At 36.3% G+C, this 22,590-nt stretch overlaps 1 protein-coding gene across 6 annotated transcripts in view; it reads left to right on the top strand.

The window, feature by feature from the left end:
- The first annotated feature begins 2,898 nt into the window (after positions 1-2,898).
- DLC1 (DLC1 Rho GTPase activating protein) overlaps positions 2,899-22,590 on the top strand; it is a 401,507-nt gene continuing 381,815 nt past the window's right edge. For 5 of the 6 annotated variants that reach the window (XM_060136256.1, XM_060136254.1, XM_060136257.1 and 2 more), the window contains exons 1-2: positions 2,899-3,141; positions 14,219-15,361. In XM_060136256.1, the coding sequence (XP_059992239.1) occupies positions 14,339-15,361 (1,023 nt within the window). In that variant the 5' untranslated portion in view covers positions 2,899-3,141; positions 14,219-14,338. The remainder of the gene's footprint in view (positions 3,142-14,218; positions 15,362-22,590) is intronic. The other variant, XM_060136252.1, reaches the window with a different exon arrangement.

The raw sequence follows: 22,590 nt of genomic DNA, 5'->3' as shown, positions 1-22,590 counted from the left end.
GTTATGTATGGAGATTTACAAGCGGAAAGGAGAAGAGGACAAATATTTTGGACCCCTTCTATGTGCCTGACACTATGTTAAATATTTAGGAAACGATCTCATTAGTTATCTTTATACTCATATTTGGTAAAGCCTTTATGAGAATATAAGTTCTGGGATTTGTTTGGAGTCAGGCAACTGAAGGATGAAAAATAAATAAGAGTGATTAAAGATTTGGGAAGTATTCCTTCTAATAATAGAATAAATCATGAAGGCTTATTTGTTTAGAGAAGAGAACGTTAAGGAGAAAATTACTAATAAGAGTGTCTAGATATCTAAAAAAGCATTTATAAATCTCTGTGAATAGGGTTTTGTTGTTTCCTCAGGCCAATATAAACAGAAACAAGGCTAAATTATACAAGGGGGGGGTGGGGATTATAGTACTCATGAGAAGAATCTAGCTAAGAGGAATTAGCAGAGTGCGAATGTTCTAGCCCTCTATATACCAGAGGCAGGGCTAGAGGCAGATAGGGATAGAGATATACAAGTTATTTTAGGAAAGAACTTACATCAATTCTCATTCCATTCTGCTCCAGTGTTTTCCTAAGGGAAAGAAATATAATTTATAAATATATCTGTATATAAAGTTAATCCTGTTTTCCAATCTGGGAGTTATGTGGAATTGTCCCTATTTATAAGGAGGAATCTGAAACTCAGAGAGTTTAAGAAGTCTTCCCAATTTCACACAGCAATTAAGTGAGAGTCAAGAGAGACAGTTGGACTCAGGGAGTTAGAATCAGAAAATTTGGGTTCCAGTGTAGACTTGGCCACTCCATTATTTGATTGTGAGAAAATTACTTCCATAAATTTCTAATACTTTATCTGTAAAATAAGAATACATACAACGATAGTTGGGAAGATTAAATGAGCAGTAGTTTCAGTGGAATTATTCCGAGTATGAACATAAATAACTCTTTAAAGAATTTATGAAATTATGGACTTCCTTCTTGCCATGTGGTTGAAGGTTAACTTAAAGGAATCTAAATGCTCATTTTTTAATCAGTAACGTTTTTTGACATAAACTTCTAAAAATTGTTTCTGCCTCCATGTCTTTATTTGAATGCTTCTCATCTGAAAAATCAATGTGTAATATGTCATTCTTGCCATTTAACCAAATTTAACATATAAACCACATATTAAACATTAAGTTTAATATTTCTAGTAGTCCATGCTTTGCACTAATTTCGAGAGATTTTCTTCTCCAATAAGAAAAGAAATAATGGCTATAACATAGTACTTCTCTGAGTTATCACCTACTCAGTATTCTCAGGAAGTACTCAAAAGATGATCATTGCAATATCTAGGTGTCTGTCAGCCTTTATAAAAATTAGAGCCAACTGAGAATAAACATGAATAATGAAAACTGATTACAATTTCAGAGATGTACAGCATAGATCTTAGGGCTAACAGGTTTACTATTTCTTGTACCTCTTTATGTTACTCATTTATCATATTGAAATTGGAATTGTTCTTGTGCCTCCCATTATTGGAAATCTCTGGATATTTGCAAGCCCCATGTAGACCCAATAATCAGATTAATCTGGTCACTAATCACTGAAAGAAATGCCTAAGTCATAAACAGCAAGAGAATCCATTGATTGTAAAGGGAGACATTACTGAGCAGTTTCAACCAAGCAAGATAGTTAAACTCAGAGATGCTGTTTCCTGTTTCTCTGGTATAAACAACCAGGCTGCTCCACTGGCCTCTCCACAACCTGGATGTCCCAAAGCCACATCTCTCTTCTTTCCTTCCACTTTCCCTAAAGAGAATTCTGGGTCATAAAGGAAGGAGAATTGGTGCAACTTCTTTCCTGAAACGACTTGAGCTTCCTCTGCGTTTATATTTGTGTCATCTTATTATAAGACGAGCGAACATCTATTATTAATTGATGTACTAATTAAAGCCATACTTGCAGTTTCCATTAGCTTATTCCCTAAATTCTCCAGAGTTGGCTGTCTGGTTTTAATCAAAACCAAATGGTAGTCCAAGTTCCCAGCCCTGAGCAGCTAGGAGGAAGTCATCCAGTGGAGGCACAAGAAAGCAGAAAAGATAAACAGACGATAGTTCACAACATTTGTGTTGGAGGAAGGATGCAGATATTGTGAGCTGATTTAGAGTGATTCGGGCACTCTGTCCTGCTGGATGGAAGCAGTTGCAAGTGGTTAATGTCAGCAAGATTGTAATAGGATCAAGATGGAGTCTGTCTTCTGCTTTTCCAGCACTAGAAGTGTGTAACTGGAAGATTCTGACCAGAGGCAATGCTGCCTATGCCATGACACAAACTACTTTAATTCCGGGAAGGATTCTTGGGGTCGGAGAGATCTGGGAGAAAACGTTCTATTCGCTGGATTCCTAGGATTTTACTTACAGACCTTCTCAGGTAACGGTATATCAGGCTGCAGCATTTTAAATGAAGGAGCGTTAAAAAGGTTTTCAAATTTAGAAGAATTACGGTATTAAAACTAACAGCATCTTGCTCCCTTAAAAGATCTTTTGAAAGGAGCACTGCAAAGGTATTTTGCTTACATTGTGTGTATACATTGAATAAAGTGGAAAAGTTGTAGAGGAAGGAGAGAACGATGTTTTCTTTCTTTCTTTTTCTTTCATAAGCAGTGTGGGATAGAAAAAGCTCTACGGCTTTATGACTCTCCAGCTAATCACCTCAAGGGTTCTGACAAACTCACTTAAGTTCTGTGTAAAATCAGAACTCCTAAATCGCCTGGGCGGGCCTCTGCTCTGCCCCCCTCCCCTCCTCTCAGTTCAGTCTTTCTCACATGCACACCACTCAGAGGCAGGAAATGCTTCCCAGGCAATCTGGGCCTGGTTGTGGAGGCCCCTTTTGCAAAACATCAGTCTGAATTTACTAGACAGAAGTCACTAGGAACGCCTTGACAGACTCCGGCTTCAGCTAAGGCTCCCTCCAGCTGCGGAGGCTGTTTTTGTTAGAATCACACACTGCGCAGAACTGCTTAGAATAGAGCCATGATCTCAACCACGAAATGTGAACTTATATTTTGGAGAAACTAACGGGGACGGACTCCTTTCCTAGGCTGAGTGTTGAAGCATGTCTTGCCTCGGCGTTTCAGCTCCTCCTCGTCTAGGTAAGACGCTGTGGACTATCTATCTTTACGCTTTGAGGCAATCTTTGAAGAGGCAGAAAGATTGAGAGAAATGTTAGCATCTTGTACGGAGTGGTGATTTCCTAGGTTTTAGAGCTGAGCCACGAAATCAGAAGTGGAAAAAGTTTAGTAAGTAAAAAACTGTGAGTCAAATTGTTTTAGCAAAATGTCAACTCTAAAATAGGCTCCATGGAGATTTTTCTCCGTAAACTAAGATCTTATTTTCATCCCTTTTCAATCCTTAACTTATTTATGACTGGAGTCAGAAGACAGACCAGTTTTCCTATTATATGGTTTCTATGAAACAGATACATATTCTCACACATTGTGAGGTGTAAATGATTTTTTTTCTTTCCCCATCGTTTGCCAACAGGAAAAGTAGATCCCGCTATAGAGTGACTTTTCTTAATAATGCATCTCCAAAGAAAATTTTGAGTCTCATTTAAAATATGAAGATTGGATTCCTCAATATTTCCCCACCCAGTTTCAACCACAGGTCAAACTGCTAATGCACAGCTTAAATGGTTTATTTTTAAAAAGAGTAAACACATGAAATTTTACAAATATTTCTATCCTAAACAGTATTTAATCTGATTTTTAAAAATTTAAAGATCAGAATTGGATTTAATTTATATTAACTTTCTTGAATTCACTATTCACTGCTCGGATCATATTCTGTGTGAATATTTTTGAATAAAGTAAATCTCAATGACAATGACATTCATTGTTACTATTTTAAGGCAGCTGGAAATCACTACAATCATATGAAAAGCTGATCTGTATTCATAATTCATGTAATCATAAAATTACATTTCCACTGGGCTATAGTATATTTAAGTTATGTTTACATGTGCAATATATGAGAAAAGAAATTTAGTAACGACTGACATAACAGAGAGTTTTAATGCATAACCTACTGTTATATTTCTGAATATTTAGAATGAAAATCATTATTTTATAGAAATCATATGGAATGGTACGTGAAGGGAACAAATACCCGTGCATATTTCCAAATCTATTAGATGAACACAAAATATCCCAAATGAAATATGAAAGCTATTTGACAGTTGGATCGTAAGAAATCAAGTGTTTTCATCATAAACTTTTACATAGTATAAGGTGACCATTTGCTGTATTAGCTAATTATGCTTAAATTTTATGCTAGAATAAGTTATATTGACAAATTTTAACTACTCACTAACAATTTGTTGTGTTAAGGCTTCTAAAAGTGATAAAAAGAATCTGTTTTTTAAGTGTGTTAAAAATAAAATATTGACTTGTCTAAATTATGATTTAATAAAATTCCTCAATAGAATTTTAAGGAAGGAAAGAACATAAGAGGTCACCTCTTCTAACACTGTCTTAAAGGTGCCAAAAAGGGAGGTGAAGCATGACATTCAAAAATGACCTGTCCAAGGTCACACTGCTAGTTAGTAGAAGAGATGACAGTGGAACCATAGTACCCTGTATCATAATTCAGGTAACTTAATATGACATCACCTTGTTCTCAAATAATAACTGCTCATAATAAAGTATGAATATATTCGTATCCGGTAGAAGGCTACCTTAAACAGAAAATTGTAATGCTTATTTTTTAAAAAAAGGTTTACAGCTGCCACCAGTATTACAGTGTAGAAAAAAAATAATAATGGCTTTAAAAAAGAGTCAAATTTACTAAGTAATGAAATTTCCTCAAATGCAAAAGTTTTCTTACACCTTCAACAAACATTTTAAAGGAGTAACTTGTTTGTGACTGTTTTGTTACATTTCATGTTTATGCCAAGAAAATCAATCCATATGCTAATAATTATATTAATTTTAAACTGATGTTTCTTAAAAACATAGAGCTAGAAAGGAGGTTGTCTGATTCATATCCTTGCCTCCAAATGGTATCCTTATAAATCAACTTAACCAGTGGCATTCGGAAAAGATTTTACTGCCCCCCACTGGAATCGGTTTAAGAATCTCATGTACCCGGACATCCTTTTATTTATCTAACCTAAATCTCTATTGCTGCAGCCTGTTTCCAGTTCTGTGGGTTTCTACCTCAGTGGAAATGTGAAAAGCCTAAATGGACGTGTGAAAACATAAGTGTACATTTCTAGGCCAAATAAACCCACTTCCTTTCATCTTCCCTTCTACAGCTTATTTACAGTCTTTTAATTGGTTCATATATCTCCTCTGAGCCTTCTACAAAGTCCTTTAGTTGTAGAATCCAGAGTTTGTTATAGTATATAAATGGCTGACCAGTGCAGTGTCAAATGGAGGAGGTGGCTGCTTCATCTGTACATTCTTCATATATGACAGTATATGTTGCTTTGCACGCCGAAACATTGCACTTTCCGTGGCAAGAGCCCTTCTAATAAAGCTAATATGTGTCATTTCTAGTACATCCCATTTCTTTAGAGAAAATGTGAGTCATGATGCTTTTTCTCCCCATTTTTCTGAACCAGATTGGATTTCCTGATGCTATTACCACTTAAAAATAGGCTAGTCAGCACTTCCAGTGTCTCCACACTCTGCATGATTGGAGTGAGGAATAAATGCAGTAAAGCAAGAGCCTATATAACTGATGGCGTGATTACTAGAGGGCCTACTACACCATTTTATCTAATTTTTTCTAGAGGACATTATAATAAAAAAGAGAATTTTTCTGTCCATATCCAAACCTGCTCATACCATACACCTCACTACAAATACTTTAGGCATGGTTTAATCTTACTTATAGAGGATGGGTGTTAGAGGATTAAAACAAGTCTAAACTGGGACATTTAAGATGTGTCTTTTGTTTTTACTTCATCTGTTTCCTCTTGGAGAAGGAATGAATTGGTGTCAATATCATCTTACGATGAGAATCCTCTCTGTAGAAATCATTATAGTACAACGAAGTTCCAAAAGAGAGATGATTTAGATCTGGATCAGAAAATTTTATTATCTGAATAAATGTTAAGAATTGTACATGAGAATTTAAAGAGGATGAGGGAAAATTCCTCCAGATTTGAAGGAAATAGCATAAGTATTATACCTTCTTCTCCCAGGTGAATGATAAGCCCCTTAGTTGCACAAATCAAACAGGCTTACAGAGAAGCCCAGATACAGATTGACTTTGGGGTGGATATAGAGATACAGCACACTACTTCTAGTTTGGCGTTAAACTGCCGGTCAGCTCATAGCGTTTTGAGAAATAGATGCGCTTAGTTTTTGAAGAAGGTAAACAGAATAAAGGTGAAGTGTGGATCTTGAGACCTAGTTTAAAAGAGATTATTGATTTTGATTCAGTGGATTATAGAGTATATAAGGGAACTTGAAAAGATTAAATAGGAATTCCGATGTAAAAAAAGCTGAAAGGCAATGTAAACAGCATGTGTATAAACTTGCTCATGAATTAAGATAGAGGACTGAAAAAAGCAGTTGTAGCTGCTTGTATGTGTGAAAAGGTTTTCCTATTAGACTGAAATCACAAAATGGTTTAGCAATACAGTTCAGATAATCCAGAGGAAATCAGTCCTTTAATAGAAATGAGATCCAAAGGAAGTAGGAAGGTCAGAAAGCAAGCTTAGAAATTCAACCAGTGTTTCTTTTTATTCCCAGCAGTTGGCAAAATACCTAGCATGTCAGGTATTGTCAATACATGTTTGTTAATAAATGTTTGTGGAATAAATAGGAGGGAAAGAAGAAAGAAAGGAAAGGAAAACCAGCATTGAAGAGTTGGTGCTGTGAGACTTTTTTTAAATTTTCCAGACATCCTGTAATGATAGAATAATAATTTTTAAAGAGGAAGGAAAATAAGAGGTTGGCAAAAGTCATCAGAGCCTGAGGCCAGAGGTTAATAGCACTCTCATAAGATGACATTACAAGTTCATTAAGAGCCAGGAGAAAGCATGAGTATCCAAAAATAGTTCAAAGTTAAGTTACACGAGGCCAGTGAGAGCAGAGCACTAGTGAACTTTCCACAATTTAAATGGGGGTGGTGTACTGGAAAGCTCGTGGGAAGAGACAGAAAACTGGCTCAGATTTGCATCTTTGCCATTTGAAATCCTTGCTCTGTGATTTCAAGCATGCCCCATCCTACTTTGAGCTTCTGCTTTTTATTGGTAAAGTCTGGAAGATAATGCAAATATTTATATCACTAGGTCATTTTGAGCATTAGATGAGACTTTGTACGTACAAACTGGGTCGCATACAGTATAACAAACAAAATTTTGTTTTAAAAAGCAGAGGTCAAATGAATCAAGAAAGAAAGAATCATGGTGTTTCACCTTGTGGTCAAATCACTCATCTCTATTGAAATAACATGGGCATGCAAGGGATAGTTCCAGCTCCTACTCAGCCATGGTTTCTGCAGCTAAGATCCGTCAAAAACTAAAGTAATCATTGCCATCACCATCTTTGTCATCATCATCATCATTATCGTCATCATCATTTAGTATCTAGTGAGTTCTTGCAATATGCCATGGATTAAGTGTGTTACATATATTATCTGCTCATTATTATTATAGTTCAATATTATTCTCTCTCAACAATTTTCATTATTCCCATTATAGAAGTGAGAAAACTGGGGAAGACAAAACCTAAGTAACTAATGCAAATCACCAGGAAAAAAAAAAGTTTCTTTAACGGACATCTTGCCTTCACAAAAAACAGAGGTAATAATCACTACCCATCAATAGGTGTTAGAGATTGAGCTAGTTACCTAGTCCTGCCAAAATTTCTCCCTGGAAAATCAGGACAATGATAGTACCTACTTCATAGAGTATTTGTGAGTATTATTACCAAAGGAGATAGTGTAAGTGCAACACCAAATACAGGGCCTGATCTACAGTAAATGCTTAATACATGGAAGCTCTTTTACTATTACTATTATCATGATCATCAAAAGTTTCTAATGCACCTACTATTCCTTGGGTATATGGGACACTTGGTAGTAAAAACAAGCTCAAATGTACATAGGAAGATGACAAAATAAGATAAGAATTATAGATATTAAATACAGAAGAAAAAAGTTGATATCAGAGGCATCAATCCCTGATAGGATACCAACCTAACAGAAGTAGCTAAGTTCTCAGTGATTTCATGTTCCTGATTGCAGTGAAAGTTGTACTTACCAAATGACTGAAATCTCAGTATTCTGTTGTCACCTAACTGTCCGAGCACCTGTGTTGCTGTAGCCCTCTTGTTTATATTTGGTGATTACTGTGTCTACCCTTAGAGTGTTCTTAGAAATGATAGCAAAGTTAAAAATAGAAAGTGACCACTTAAAGCAAAGCCACATCTCACCATGCTGATGATAAAGCATTATAATTCATGTCCATTGTGGAATAGAAGTATCTTTTTTATAATAAGGCAAAACCACATTTCAATCATATTGCTTTGCCATTAAAAAAAAAAAAACAAACTTTTGATATCAAATTTAACTCTAAGCTATTTCCTGTTGCATGAAAAATTCCAAGTGAAATAAGTTAGGAGCAAAGGCAATACTTTTCTTTGGTTATAAGAGACTCTGCAGAAAAGAGATATGAATCAAAAAAACAAATGATTAATTATTCATTAATGAATTTATTTGCAGAAATAGCTAAAATACAATGTAGTTCTAGGTGCTCAAAGAGTTCTGTACCAGATGGAACACTGTTATTGAGAAGACTGTGTACTTTCTAAAAAAATAAAACATGGAATCCTGAAGGAAATACAGGTGTCTATAACTTACTGCATCCATGATGCAATATTGTCCCCCAAGACTGTGTTAATTCTGGGATCTCTTAGAAATCAATTATCCCCAGAAAAGTCTTAGTGGTATCAGACAAATAGGACATTTTTAAAGATTTACTCAAATTACACGTGGTTATTTAAAAAAACGTTCTGAGAATCCGCAAACCTGGCTGACCTGAGCGGCAAAGTGGTGATAAGTCAAACACTGCCAGTATCTGCGCTCCTCCCTGCAAGGGAATTAGAAACTACTGGGGCTACATTAAATAGTAGGAAGCCAGAGGTAAAAATAGGGCACCTCAGAAATATTAACTTGCAACTTTGTAACAGCCTGTTCTTTTCTGATGAGCTGACAGAATTCTAGTGGATTGACAGAGTTAATTTCAAATTTACTTGATTCCTGGAACATATTTGAGAGCTAAGAAGGAGAAAAAACTTACCAAGCTTAGTAAAACTAATATATACATAAAAATAGGTAAACATTTAAAAAAATATTTTAATTGGGTACCTATTTATTCATTCTTCTTCTAAAGACCAAAAATGATGGAAGGTTGGATGTGTCTCTCGGAAAAAGTGATGTACTACTCAATCCACTGACTTAGCTCATTATAGATGGTTTATTCTGTAATTTACTAAGACTTTTGATGATTTCCAGACAACCTAAAGACATGGAAGCTTTTTCATATATAATATTTTAAGCTTCGTTAAGTAATTTACCAGTAAAGAATTTTAACAGGAGTTTGTTTTTTCCACAGACAGCTAATGAGGCCTAATGAGTAAATTCCAACATTTGACAAAGTATGTAAAAGTAGATGGATAATGATTTTGTGAAGGATTAAAACAAAGATTGCCACTAAAGAAAGGAAATCTGCCTGTAGTCATACAGAGATAGGTTTTTGCATCGTTATTAAAGGTTTCTCTCTCCTAAGCCTAATTCTAGCCCTGTCTAATTTCAATTAGTTAGCATGAATATTTTAAAGAAAAAGCACTATTTGTCTTTTACTAAAAGTTGGCTACCCTGATTAGACTCTTAGAAATGCTTTCTTTGAATGTGTTATCATTTTGTTTTTTGGGGTTTTTTTGCTATTTGTTCATTCATTTACCTAAAGAGATTAAGAATAATCATATCTGTTCTAGGCGTTCTCGCTGATCCTAAGCCTCTTGAATATTTGACAGTTTTGCGTTGAAAAGCATTCCTCTCGTGTTATCATTGAGTTGGGGGCGGTGGAAGGTGCCCAAATGTTCCACAATTTAGTTTGCTAGATAATTTGTTCTTTGACAGCTCCATCAAGAAAATGAATTTCATTTTGACCTCCGCAAATGCTCACTGTCAGGCAGATTTACTTGTCCATCAGTGAGCACACATTTGAAGAACTACAGTAAGCTGTGATCATGTCTGTTTATATGTTGATTCTGCTGTAATCGTCTAATTCAATAAGTGTTTGGGTGGCACTTATTACATGCAAAGGTGACTCCCTGAGCGTAGGCCAAGATACACTAAGGTGTCACATCCCTCTAGGATGTCCAGATTCCCCATCTCTCCACCTCACCAACTTGACCCTTATATTAGCAACAATGTGGGCCATTGTAGAAATGCTCCCTTCTTGGTTCAGATGCATTCTCTATTCTTGTAAGAGTGCATGTTAGAGAATTTAACCTACCTTTAATTAAAAGGAGGTTATTTCCCTCATGTCTTCTCTTCTTTCTCCCAGTGACTGAGTACACGCTATGTGGTAGCTATTACATATAGATATGCACTAAAGCAGTAGTAGGAGAAGAGAGAAGAGTAGGAGAAGAGAGTAGTAGGAGAAATTTAACATGGGATGGGTAATTAAGAAGAAAGACCTGATGGGAAACCAGAATTAACTCCAGCCATCTAAGGAGAAAGTAGGAAAATACAGAGAAACTGGCAGTACTATTATGCCTTCTATTAAATATGCAGCAGCTGTGTGAAGGTGTTTAAAAACAACCCAGGAGTCAATCATGTGCATGTGTGTGTGTGTGTGTGTGTGTGCGTATTTATTTGTATATGTGTATGTATACATATACCTATATATGTCATCTGTTTTCTGAAAGGATAAAACAGATAATATATACTTAGGCTTATATTCCCAATGTTTAGTGGACTGTCTGCAGCCCATTCGGCACTAAATAAACACTTGTTGAATAAATGATTATGATCAGGCAATGTTGCTCTCAGTTCTAAGGTACCGCCCACTTGATTTCAGCCACAAGTACTTCATTTGCACCGTGTTTTCCCAGGCTATAGTATCGGCAGTAGTGATTCCCATCAGGCTCTTCTTCCCTAGGAACACTTGCCAAGTCAAAATACAAGGTATGTGTTTATTTCAGGAGCAAGTGCAAAAGAGAGCATGATCATTTGATGTCAGACATAGGTCAGGGATTCTCAAACTAGAATATCTTCAATTGTTTTTTAGTACAGTAACATTCAATTTTGATTAATTTTAAAATATACACTGCATGCCACTGTATGCTTATGTTAAAGAGTGGTGTTATGAAATTAACCCAAACAATAAATTTTAAATCACTCTGTGTCTAAACAGCCTATGCACTAATATCACAAAAAGCAAATGTGGGCATTTCACAAATATTTTCCAGAATCATTACATAATTAGAGGTACACAGAGTTTCTTGTAATATTAATACAGTGGTGTTTGAACACATGCATTTAAGAAATGAAAAATCCCCATGGAAATTCACTTCATAAAATCAACACCCTGGAATGACTTACACTTTTCCAGATCCTTCATCCAAATCCTCAGCAGCTGAGCTCATTCTGAATGAAACTGCATAAAAGTGATTACAAGAAAAAGTAGTAGAAGTTTGCAAAATAAGTAGCCGGTAATTAGAAATGGTGAGAAGGCTCAAAGGGAAAGTGAGGTCTTTTACAAAGACTTCTAAATCTTACAGGACAGATTCTAGTCAATTCAGATGACTTAGAAAATGGGGCCGATATACTCCGATGTGATGGACAATATATTTTAATTAATACGTTGTTCAGCCTTTAGATCCTGAAGGCAGGTTTTAACTATAAATCTTACAAATCAGAATTAAAATAGGAAGTATGAATAAGAAAGCCTGTTGAGATAAAGTTTTTAAAACAATCTATCAGACCACAGGATATGGAATGAACATTCAAACTGTAGTGATGATGGTCATAATGAGAGTTAGGAAATTTTATGTCTTCAAAATAAAGACACTATAAATTCACAGGAATGATCTGGAAATGTCCAAAGAACGTAGATTAGAAATTAGGACAGAAGGAGTTAATGTTGTGTCAAATCTATCTAATTTATAATCTCTCTTTGCAGCTAGATTGTCTCAGAACTTGTTGAACTGTCTTCCTTTGATGTTATAAAAATACTTACCTACTTGCCAAGGTTGAGTGCAGTAAACTAATTAATATTATGGTCAGGACTCAAAGGCAAAAATTTTATGTAATCTGTTCCCCAAGGGGTTAATAAAACTCTTTCTCCTTCTTCATCATAGAAAGAAAACCAGAATTGTCTCAACTTAAATGTAAATGTGGCTTAGGAATGACACTAATACCACTTGGCATTTCTTAAGTTAGCCTGCTCGTTCTACACTGGATAAAAATAAAGAAAAGAAAGCATCTAAAACAGAACCGCCCTATTACAACCCAAATTTGCCCATGAAAGCAGAAATTTTCTGGCCTGCATCTATGCGTTTTTTCCACTTTTCCGTAGCCTCCCACACTATAATGACTTATGCACGGAATTCCGGGACTTTATATTTTCTTATGAATGCCAACATAGAAAATGTGAATGCTGACCATTTTCAAAGAGACACACAGACCCTTAAAGAAACGGAATAGTATCCAGAATGATATTTGGTCAGTCTGGGATACCAAAATTCTAGTACATTCCTGGTCTTTACAAGATGGGAATATTTACCTTTCTGGCATGTGCTTAGTCAGAATAGCTTGCGATCTTTGGTGGGGAGTCAGAGTCCTTTTCAATAGACTGAAGTGACCCCAAACCAGCACTTCAGTTAATCTTGTTTATGATTGAAATCAATAAGCCAATCCATGTCATGTGCTGACAGTTCTCGTGTGGTGTAAAAACTGGAAGTGTCTGCTCTTGAATAAGATTTTTCTTTTACAGTCCAGTCATTAGGTTTCATTATGGGACAACATTTGGACTAGCCATTTTTATAAGGTTGAGTTTACATTGGTATAATTTGTTGCCTTTAACTAAGGCTTTGAATAATTTAAGGCAAAAAGGATGGATACCTGGAATGTGTTTATATTCTGACCTTATCTTATGTCTGGTTTTCTTGTTTACTTAAAATTTTATGGCCAAATGCTAACAGAAGTATACAAACTAAACTCCTTAGAAGCCAAAGAGAATGAGACTGAAATTTCTGAAGAATTATTTCAGTTGTCTTATCAGGCTCACATCTTCTTTTTGGGTCACCCGAATTCCTGCCTGAAGAGTTTAGACTTTATATCTACTAAAGATGTGTGGAGGGAAGAGGTGGCAGTAGAATCGCATTCCATGGATGAAGTTTGTTGGCTCTCTAAGCCTGGGTCTTAGAACCGGGGCCTACTTTGAATCCAGGCTTACCTCCTAGATGTATGACCTTGGGCAATTTATTTAATTTCGGTAAGCTTCAACAGTACTAGCTTGCTAGCGGGTCGTAGCAGCAATGAGATGCATGTAAATGTATTTATCCTAAGACATTTTAAGTGGTGTGTGTTATGCTTTCTTATGCATGAATTATGTGTTAATATGAGCTAAACTGGATTACTCCATGTTTCTTAGTCACTCCCTGGAGTAAATGCATTCTGGTAGTTTGGGATCTGTATTAGCTCTTTCACACACTAATACATTACACATGCTGTCTCTATAGCTCAAGTTTTGCATGAACAGTTCCCTGGTGGCCTTCAGTGCAATTCAAACCAAACAGCCAATAGATTTCTGTAACGATTTGTGTCCACAAAAGTAAATCAGGAAAGCATCTAAGCTAGAGCAACTAGTTTCTTCCAGTGAATTTTATTAGTATAGTGATCCAAATATTTTCCTAATGGAATTTTAAATATTCAATATGTATATCTTTATTCGTTAATAGATCAATCAATCCAGCTGCATTTAAAAGTATTATTAATGATTTTTGACCAGAAATATTGAATGTGAAATTGTCTTCTACTATTAGGCTGCTTCTTAAAGAAATAACCTTATTGAGGCTATTAAATAGAAGCTTTATACAATCTCTTAATCTTTCATAGCACAGCTTAAGTGCTCTCTTTTCCAAGATATATTTTGACTTTAGAACTATATCCTGAACTATGTATATTTCTTTAATTTTTTAATAGGTGGTGCAATGACAAAACTTACTCTCTTCTTCAATCAGTGAATTTGAAGTAATCTTTCATCGTTTCATCTTTAGTCTCATATGGAACGTATCCCTCTATCTGTTGTTAAACTACGATGACATGTCTGTAGCTATCAGAAAGAGAAGCTGGGAAGAACATGTGACCCAATGGATGGGACAGCCTTTTAATTCTGATGATTGTAACACAGCATGTCATCATGGACTAGTAGCTGACAGCTTGCAGGCAAGTATGGAAAAAGATGCAACCCTAAATGTGGACCGCAAAGAAAGGTGTGTTTCACTACCAGACTGCTGTCATGGCTCAGAGCTGAGAGATATTCCTGGGAGGCCAATGGGTCACATTTCAAAGGAGGTGGATGAAGATGACAGCCATGAAGGTGAAGATCAGTTTCTTTCTCTGGAGGCCAGCACAGAAACACTAGTGCATGTTTCTGACGAGGATACTGATTCTGATCTATATCTTACAGATGATAAACAGATTTTAACTACTCAAGGGCCTAGAACATCAGACCAACATAGCATCAAAGGAGCAGGCTCCTTAGTAAAGACGCTGCCCATCATGGAAAGTAACCAAGGTTCTTATGACTCCTGGGGAATGGCTGGTGGAGCTGATTTAGTGCTGGTAGAGGAAAAGGGGGACAGAAAAGTTGTTGACATGGTGAGTAAAAGCCTGGAGCTTTGTAAGGATATAAGCCTAAGTGAAATAAAAGATGCATCCAAAATGAATGCATGTGACTCTTTGAATGTGAAAGATATTGTGCCGGAAAAGCAATTGCTTAATTCTGCTGTAATTGCTCAGCATCGAAGGAAACCCGACTTCCCTAAAGATGAACATGAAAGAAACACCTGCAGTGCAGTACAAGATGAGTTCCTGGCTATTCCTTGTGCAGACAGAGGACTGCCATTATTAAAAACAGATTCTGGAAGCTGCCTTCTGCAGCCTCCTTCCTGCCCTAGTGGAATGTCAGCTGAAAATGGCCTGGAGAAGAGTGGTTTCTCAGAACATCAAAACAGAAGTCTTCCAAAGGTCAACTCAGGAGATGGCATGCAGTGTTTACACATAAAGGAGACTCTGGCCACCCATGAACCCACAGATAACCAAGTCAGACTGCGTAAAAGAAAGGTAAGACACATGCACCTATTATCTGGCTTTTGGAATTCTGTAAATATCCTTGTTTCTGTCACTTATTATTTTGCTAGAGTTAAAAAGATATGTGGACATCTCGTTTGCTCAGTAGTGTAGCTGTATGACTCAAAGAGCATCTTCTTGGGGAAATCATCAAAATACGTAAAAATTAAAACAGGATAACCTATCCACTTCACTAATAATATTTATAATGGCTCATGAACATTCTATTTTGGAATTGTGTTGAAGACAGAACTGGTTTCACTTTCTTTGGCTGGAATTAAATAGCCACCAGATAGTTCAAAGCCTATCTAAAGAGTGATCTCTGATTTTTAGAAAGAATGTCATGGTAATTTTTAATTAAAATTGTTTATTTCAGCTTGCTTCTCTTCCCTTTAAAAAGTATATTTTATTATAATAAAAGCGGTATAAATCACATATTTTAAATGAGCCCTTTGCATATACCAAGGCAACAGTACCCCCTCCCCCAAAATATGCTAATGCTATTTTAAATGATACCCTGGCACATTTGCTATCCATAGCTACATGAACATTTTTTTTAAACTCTTGACCATAAAGGATGACTAACTGAAGTAAATTTTTATGCTGAGGCACCTTTGACTAATCCTGTAGATGCCATGATCCCCCAAGAAGTTTCCAAGTGAGAGACACAAGGATTGGAAGGAACCACATGGATCATGATTTAGTTAGAGAACTCTTGACCAAAGTTTGTCATACCTTTAGGATTTCCCTAGCATTCTTCCCACATTGTAGTACTCTATAATCCTGATGTAAATACAAGTAAAATTTCTTCTGTAAATCCAACATGCCCATTGGCATCAAAAAAACCCTGCAGATTGGACACTTTGGTGCAACATTCTTGCCCTTCTCTTGATATAATACTAATCCATAATTCCTATTCTCCTAAGGCAAAACTAAGGTTCTTAGTTCTGTTCAACTGGGGCTATCTACAATGAGAAAAAAAAAATCTTCAACTCTCTTTTGGTGAAGAAATCTGGTTTCCATAAACTAGTTTTGCTAACAAACTAGATCAGTAACATGTCATAAGTTAAAGTGAAGTCAAAGACTTTACAGCAAAGATCAATGTGCTCAAACTACATGCCAACAGAGCTTTCTGTGCTTCTGGCGAGCTCTTCCTTCCTTACATAAATTGTATTAAAAAGTTAATGCTGCATAATGTTGTTATGATTGGACTGCTCAGGTCGCTTTTTCAGAAATGTCCATATAGTCTACCAAATCTGTTGGAGGGAATGTAATAATGACGTAAGAAAGTATTAACTGACCTATGACATAGCTTCCCTAAAATAAGACAGACCCTGCCCAACTGCCGACAGAAACATTAAACATTCCAGAAACATATGCTCACCACTTGGACATTTATATCAATACTAAGAATGCTGGAAAGAATTTGCTCTTGGACATGTCACTATAGCATAGTTGCATTACAAGAGCCATAATTATATCTCATTTACAAGTTCTAACTTAAATATTCTATTTTAAGCATTTCATCATTCTAAAGTGTTGTGGTATTGTCTGGTGGAGAATTTGTTTTGACTCTACAACTCATTTGGGATGCTTTGTAATGAACAGATTAAATGCAAAGTTTCAGGTTTGGAATTTACTCTGGGGAAGTATGATTATGGGAGAAGCCTCTAGAAGCAAAATGTGTAGGAATTTTTGTTCTATCTGATGTTGAATGAGCGCTGGAATACCTTCAAGTTGTGCACTAACCATTTTAGAACTTTACCAAAAGAAAAAACAAAATAAATTCATAAAAATATCTGTACAGAGATGTTCATCATTGTATTATGTGTTACTGACAAAAAAGATACAATCCAAATTTCCATCAATAAAGAATGTATAATGATTGTTTAATCTATAGTTTGGAATGCTATGTGGCCATGAAAAAGATGGAGTGAGATCCATGTGCTCTAACTGAATGGTGCTCATGATATAGTATACATAGAAGAAGACAGTGGCAGACCAATATTTGTAGCACATCCCAACCTTATCTGATGAAATGTGTGGATACAGATACAGATAGAAATATAGATGGGTTATAAACCTCTCTAGATGACTAAATACGAATATGCAAAATTCTAGATAAATAGGCACAAAATTGTTGACAGCAATTACTTTGAGAGAATGGAAGTAAAAGGATAGAAGCAGGGGATTTTCAATTTTTAGCCTATATAATTTTTATAAAAGGTGATAGTATTCTGGGTGAAATGCATACAATGAAGAGAAGTACAAAAATAAAATAATATTCGATATATAAACTATTTGAAGCATTTTCTGCATGGCACAAAACAACCCTTTATCTATATAGTTATTATGATTATTATTACTCTTATGAAATGAAAACAAATATGAAGTTTTTCAAAATATCAACAAAAGTTTCAATCAACTACTCCAATTCTAATGCCAGTGCAACTAGTTTAAAACAGATAAACCTTTTGGAGAGACACATGGACCCCATTTTCATGTCTAAAGTGTTAGGGGACTGATTCTGAAAAGAGTTGGCTTAGTTGTATCTTTTAAACTATTTGTCAACCACTGTGACAGCTTTGAGATTAAGAGCTTAGAAAAGGTGAAATATAATATAAGCTAATAAAATTTTAGTTACGGAACTTTAATCAGCTCATTATCTGATATGAGTGAACCAAATCCTTCATAGAATTTATGAACATGAATTTTTTGTGGGAGGGATTCAGGATAAAATCAGGTTCTAAAACTTGAAAAAAGAAAGCAAAAACAGAGTTTATAAGGGTAATGCTCAGAATGCACTGAACTACTACTCTAGAGATATCATTGTACTTTAGATACAAATTATCATTCCTTCAAACCTATAAATATTGGCAGGCGTTTGTTGCTCAGCATGACGTATTTTTTCTTGTTTTCCAATGATATTTCTGGCCATTAAGGATAGCCACACATACTTATTAGGAGTGTCAATTGAAGATGACTGCGTTTGTAGTATGTGTAAATATTGACCTTTAAGCTAATAATTTCCTTAAATATGATGAAATATATCATTAAATTGGAGCCAGTGAAATCAAAGGGAAACCAATAAATCATGAGCAGACATCAGTAAATGAGCCAGGAAGATCGTGTGGCATATGACCAGCGCTTATAGGGCGTGGGTGGGTCTTTGGGGTAAGGCAGCTGGTTAAGAGCAATTCTCAGAGACAAATTCCAAAGAAATGTGGAGGAGGGAGACAGTCTAAGAAGTGGTCTCTTCAAACCAAATGAGATGTGAAGATGGAAAATATGTAGGGAAAGACTTGAGGTTAGACTTTTTTTTAAAGAACTAGTGTATTTGTTCTTGATGGTGGTTTACTAATTAAAGAGAGTCCAAAATTCAGTCTTCCCTAGGGACTATTTAAATAGTTCCCAAACTTTTGAATAGCCATAATAGTTGTATAAATATATAAAATATTTTTATTGGCTTTCATAAAGCATATTCCATATTACCAAGCAAAATAAACACAAAAGATAGTATAAAAATGATTTGAACTTTGAAAAGACACCTAATTCCACATTTGAACAAAACCTCACATTCCAGCAGCCAATGAAACTGTATCATTTATGCTATTGATTTGACTGCTGTCACAGAAAACCAGTATAAAAGTGGCTTAAGGGCTTCCCTGGTGGCGCAGTGGTTGAGAGTCCGCCTGCCGATTCAGGGGACGCGGGTTCGTGCCCCGGTCCGGGAAGATCCCACATGCCGCGGAGCGGCTGGGCCCGTGAGCCATGGCCGCTGAGCCTGCATGTCCGGAGCCTGTGCTCCGCAACGGGAGAGGCCACAACAGTGAGAGGCCCGCGTACCGCAAAAAAAAAAAAAAAAAAAAAAAGTTGCTTGGCTAACATCTTTCTCTCACACATATATAATTGGGTATAGGTAGTTCTGGAACAATATGTAGGCCTTATGTTTTCAATACCTTAGACCCTCTTATCCAACTGCCCTGCCACCCTGAGCCTTTATCCATATTCAAATCAGTAAGACGAGGAAAGGGTACAGGAATGGCCACACCCCTGGGTAAAGGCAAGACCCAGAAAGAGTACACTTCTTTTTTTTCCCTCATATTTCATGTGCTAGAACTTAGTTGTATGGCGACACCTAGCAATAAGGGCTGAGAAATGGAGTCTGCATCCTGGGCAAGGTGTCTGCTGAAAATTCTATTATCAAAGAAGAAAGAGAAAATATTTATCGAAGGATAACTCATAACATGAATATGTTGAGGAACAACACCTAACATAAATATATTCCGGTATATCATGGCATGTTGTGAGTGAAATAAACAGGCTGTGTATGTGTTCTGTGGCCATTAAGGATAGCCACACATACTTACTAGGAGTGTCAATTGGTATCTGTATAAATACTTGACGCTTTAACTTCACACTGCAGAATACCTTTCCATGTTAGGAAACTATTTTATGTGTGGAAGTGATGTGGATCAAATGCTATACTCTTTCTTATGGAAAAATTGCTCAGGACCAAAATATTATACTGTATATACTGTACTTTATCTGTGGATAAATGTAATACATTGATTAGCAATGACTGAAAAAAATCAAATATTATCTCCTTACCCTATCTTTAAAATATGTACGTATTTGATAAAAGCACACCTATACCTGAAAAGACGTTCTCATTTCTTGCTATAACCCTCCTGATCCTTTCTATGTCCTGAATGCCTATATGGGGGCTTTGTAGCATGAGAAAGCTAACATTGACCAATGGGTGACATAAAGTACATAGTAAATTATGCAGAAGATGGAATGGACCAAGATAGGAGGTCAGCTAGAAAAATATTAAAGGGAAGGGGAAAATTGTCTAAGAAATAAAAACCTAAAAGATGGTTAAGCTGTGGCCCCAACATTGAATGAAAGCAAGGACTAGTGGAAGAATTAGAGTTTGTTAATAAGCCTAGTACCAGTTGACAAAGAGGGAAGGGATGGGAAACAGAGTAAAGTATACACAGCTCTGCAGATAGATTCATAATGACAGTATGATTTCACATGAAGGTCACACTGGTTTTAAAGACACAGGCTTATTGAGCAGATTGTATTGTTGTTAAACCTCTTTCCCTAGTTCTAGCATTAGGGCTGGCAGAGAAAAGTTGTTACCAGGTGGAAAGTCAATGTGTAGATGGATAACATCAGGTCTTCTCGGCCATATTTTTAACTGGATTTGTGTCCCAGGTAAAACTGGCACCTTTGTGAGTAGCTCATTTTGTGTGTTAAGCCACAGAAAACCATCAGATTTTTTTCATGCTATTTAAACTAGGTTTTTGGCTCATAAACAACTAGAAAGCCAAAAATATACCTGCAGGTATTTGGGGCTCAAATATTTTGCCTCATAGCAAACATAATTCCCCTAAATCCAACCAGAAATGCAAAAACATTTAATTATATGATACAGGATAACACTAGATATACTGTCTGGTAAAATTAATCAGTAGTTAATATTGAGCATCTTCAATATCCCAGGTCCTGTTCTGTGGACGTGGTACACCACCATGAGCCAGATGGTAGAGTTCCTTACATTGTGAAGCATATAATCCCTGACACACTGCTGAAGTCCCCAAATAAGGGTTTTGTTTGACTAACACGTAAGGCCAGCACTGAGGCAGGAAGCATTAGTGAGAGAGAAGGGGAGAGAGGGAACAGGAGGAGTAGGGCCGGGGAGAAGAAGGAAAACAGGAAGAAAGAGAGAGAGACAGAGAGGGACAGAGAGAGAGAAGGATGGGCTAAAGTAGGGTACCAAGGGAAGCACCGGTCAATTGCAAGAAAAAGCAATGACACAATTCCTTGACAAAAAGTGGATTTGTAGGAGGCTAGAATCAGATCCTATCTCAACATGATGCAGTTATGGTTATCACCAGCACAGGTTTAACAAGGAGACAAGTAACATGATTTTGACTTCCGCAATTACAGAGCAGGTGGAGACAAATAATATTTCCTGCCATTTCACAGGAGGAACTCTGCCGACTAGAGCCAGCCCTCGTGGGCTGTGTCTCCACCAGGCTGAAGGTGAAGACCGGATAAGCTCATATTTCAGGATCCTCAAATGTCTTCACCTTGGAGGGACTTTCCCCAGTTTCCTCAGCCAAGTTAGTTGCTTGATTCTCTTCACCCACAGAGGACTTATTCCTATTAGAATGTTTACTGCAAATACATCTGATCCCACCGTTGATAACGAAAATGTCAGCTCATCTGGGGAGAGTTTTATGTCTGTAGCAATTTAATTTTGTGTCTATAGCATCCATCTCAGAGCTTAGAACCCTGTTCATAAGTGTTTAAATGAATGAATAGCCATGTCATGGTAAAGGATTTACTTTCAGAAGACAATATCAGGAGTCAAGAACCCGAGTCATAAGGATACAGAAGAAATGAAGTCACACAACCAAAATCAGTGATCAGTTATCCATAACCTCCTCTCTGTTCTCCCTGCTATTTCCATGCTAAAACAGGGCATGAGGGGACAAGAGGGAGGGAAGAATTATGTAAAGTCTGGGTCTCTGATCTCTAGTTGCTCTGGTCTCTTCAAATTTGAGATGATTATTACCCTTTGCCACAAAACAATTAATTGTCACTAAATAGTTATATAGCAATCTGAGTGGTAAACGTTATTTAGAAACTACTCAGTTGTCTCCTGAAAGGAGTGGGCAAGGGTGAGTGTAAGGAGGAAAATATTAGAATATCCGTTCACATTTATTTGTAATTTATCCTTTCACTTTGTATATATTTTATAAGACATATGATATATTAAATGAAAGCATATGTTATAATTTATAAGTAAATAACATACACGTCCTCCCTGAAAAGTACATAATCAAAAATGTTGGGAGGCCACTGGTTTAGAAAATCTCTAGTTTTTCTGGTTAATGTCATTGTGAGGACATTGGGAGAGAGATGACAGGAATAACAGAGTAAGAAATTAAAAGACAAATGAATAAGGGAGAGAGAGGGGCTCCTGTTCAGAGAGTGCCAGACAATAGTAAATTTATTTTTAATTTCTGTTGTGAAAACCACATCAAGTAGGGAGATTTGATGCTAGATGCCTTTAGGGCAGAAAAATATACTGTGAATGAGAACAATTAGATTTGAAATGTTTCTTGTTCCAGATATTTTTGAAAAAAAAGTAGTTATGATGTGTGATGGGCCTCTGATCCAAGCAGTGACTTGGACCAAAACTGCAA

The sequence above is a fragment of the Lagenorhynchus albirostris genome, chromosome 21 (genome assembly GCF_949774975.1).
Source record: "Lagenorhynchus albirostris chromosome 21, mLagAlb1.1, whole genome shotgun sequence".
Lineage (NCBI taxonomy): Eukaryota > Metazoa > Chordata > Mammalia > Artiodactyla > Delphinidae > Lagenorhynchus > Lagenorhynchus albirostris.
Note: the sequence above shows the minus strand (reverse complement) of the source record. Positions and strands in the feature narration are given on the sequence as shown.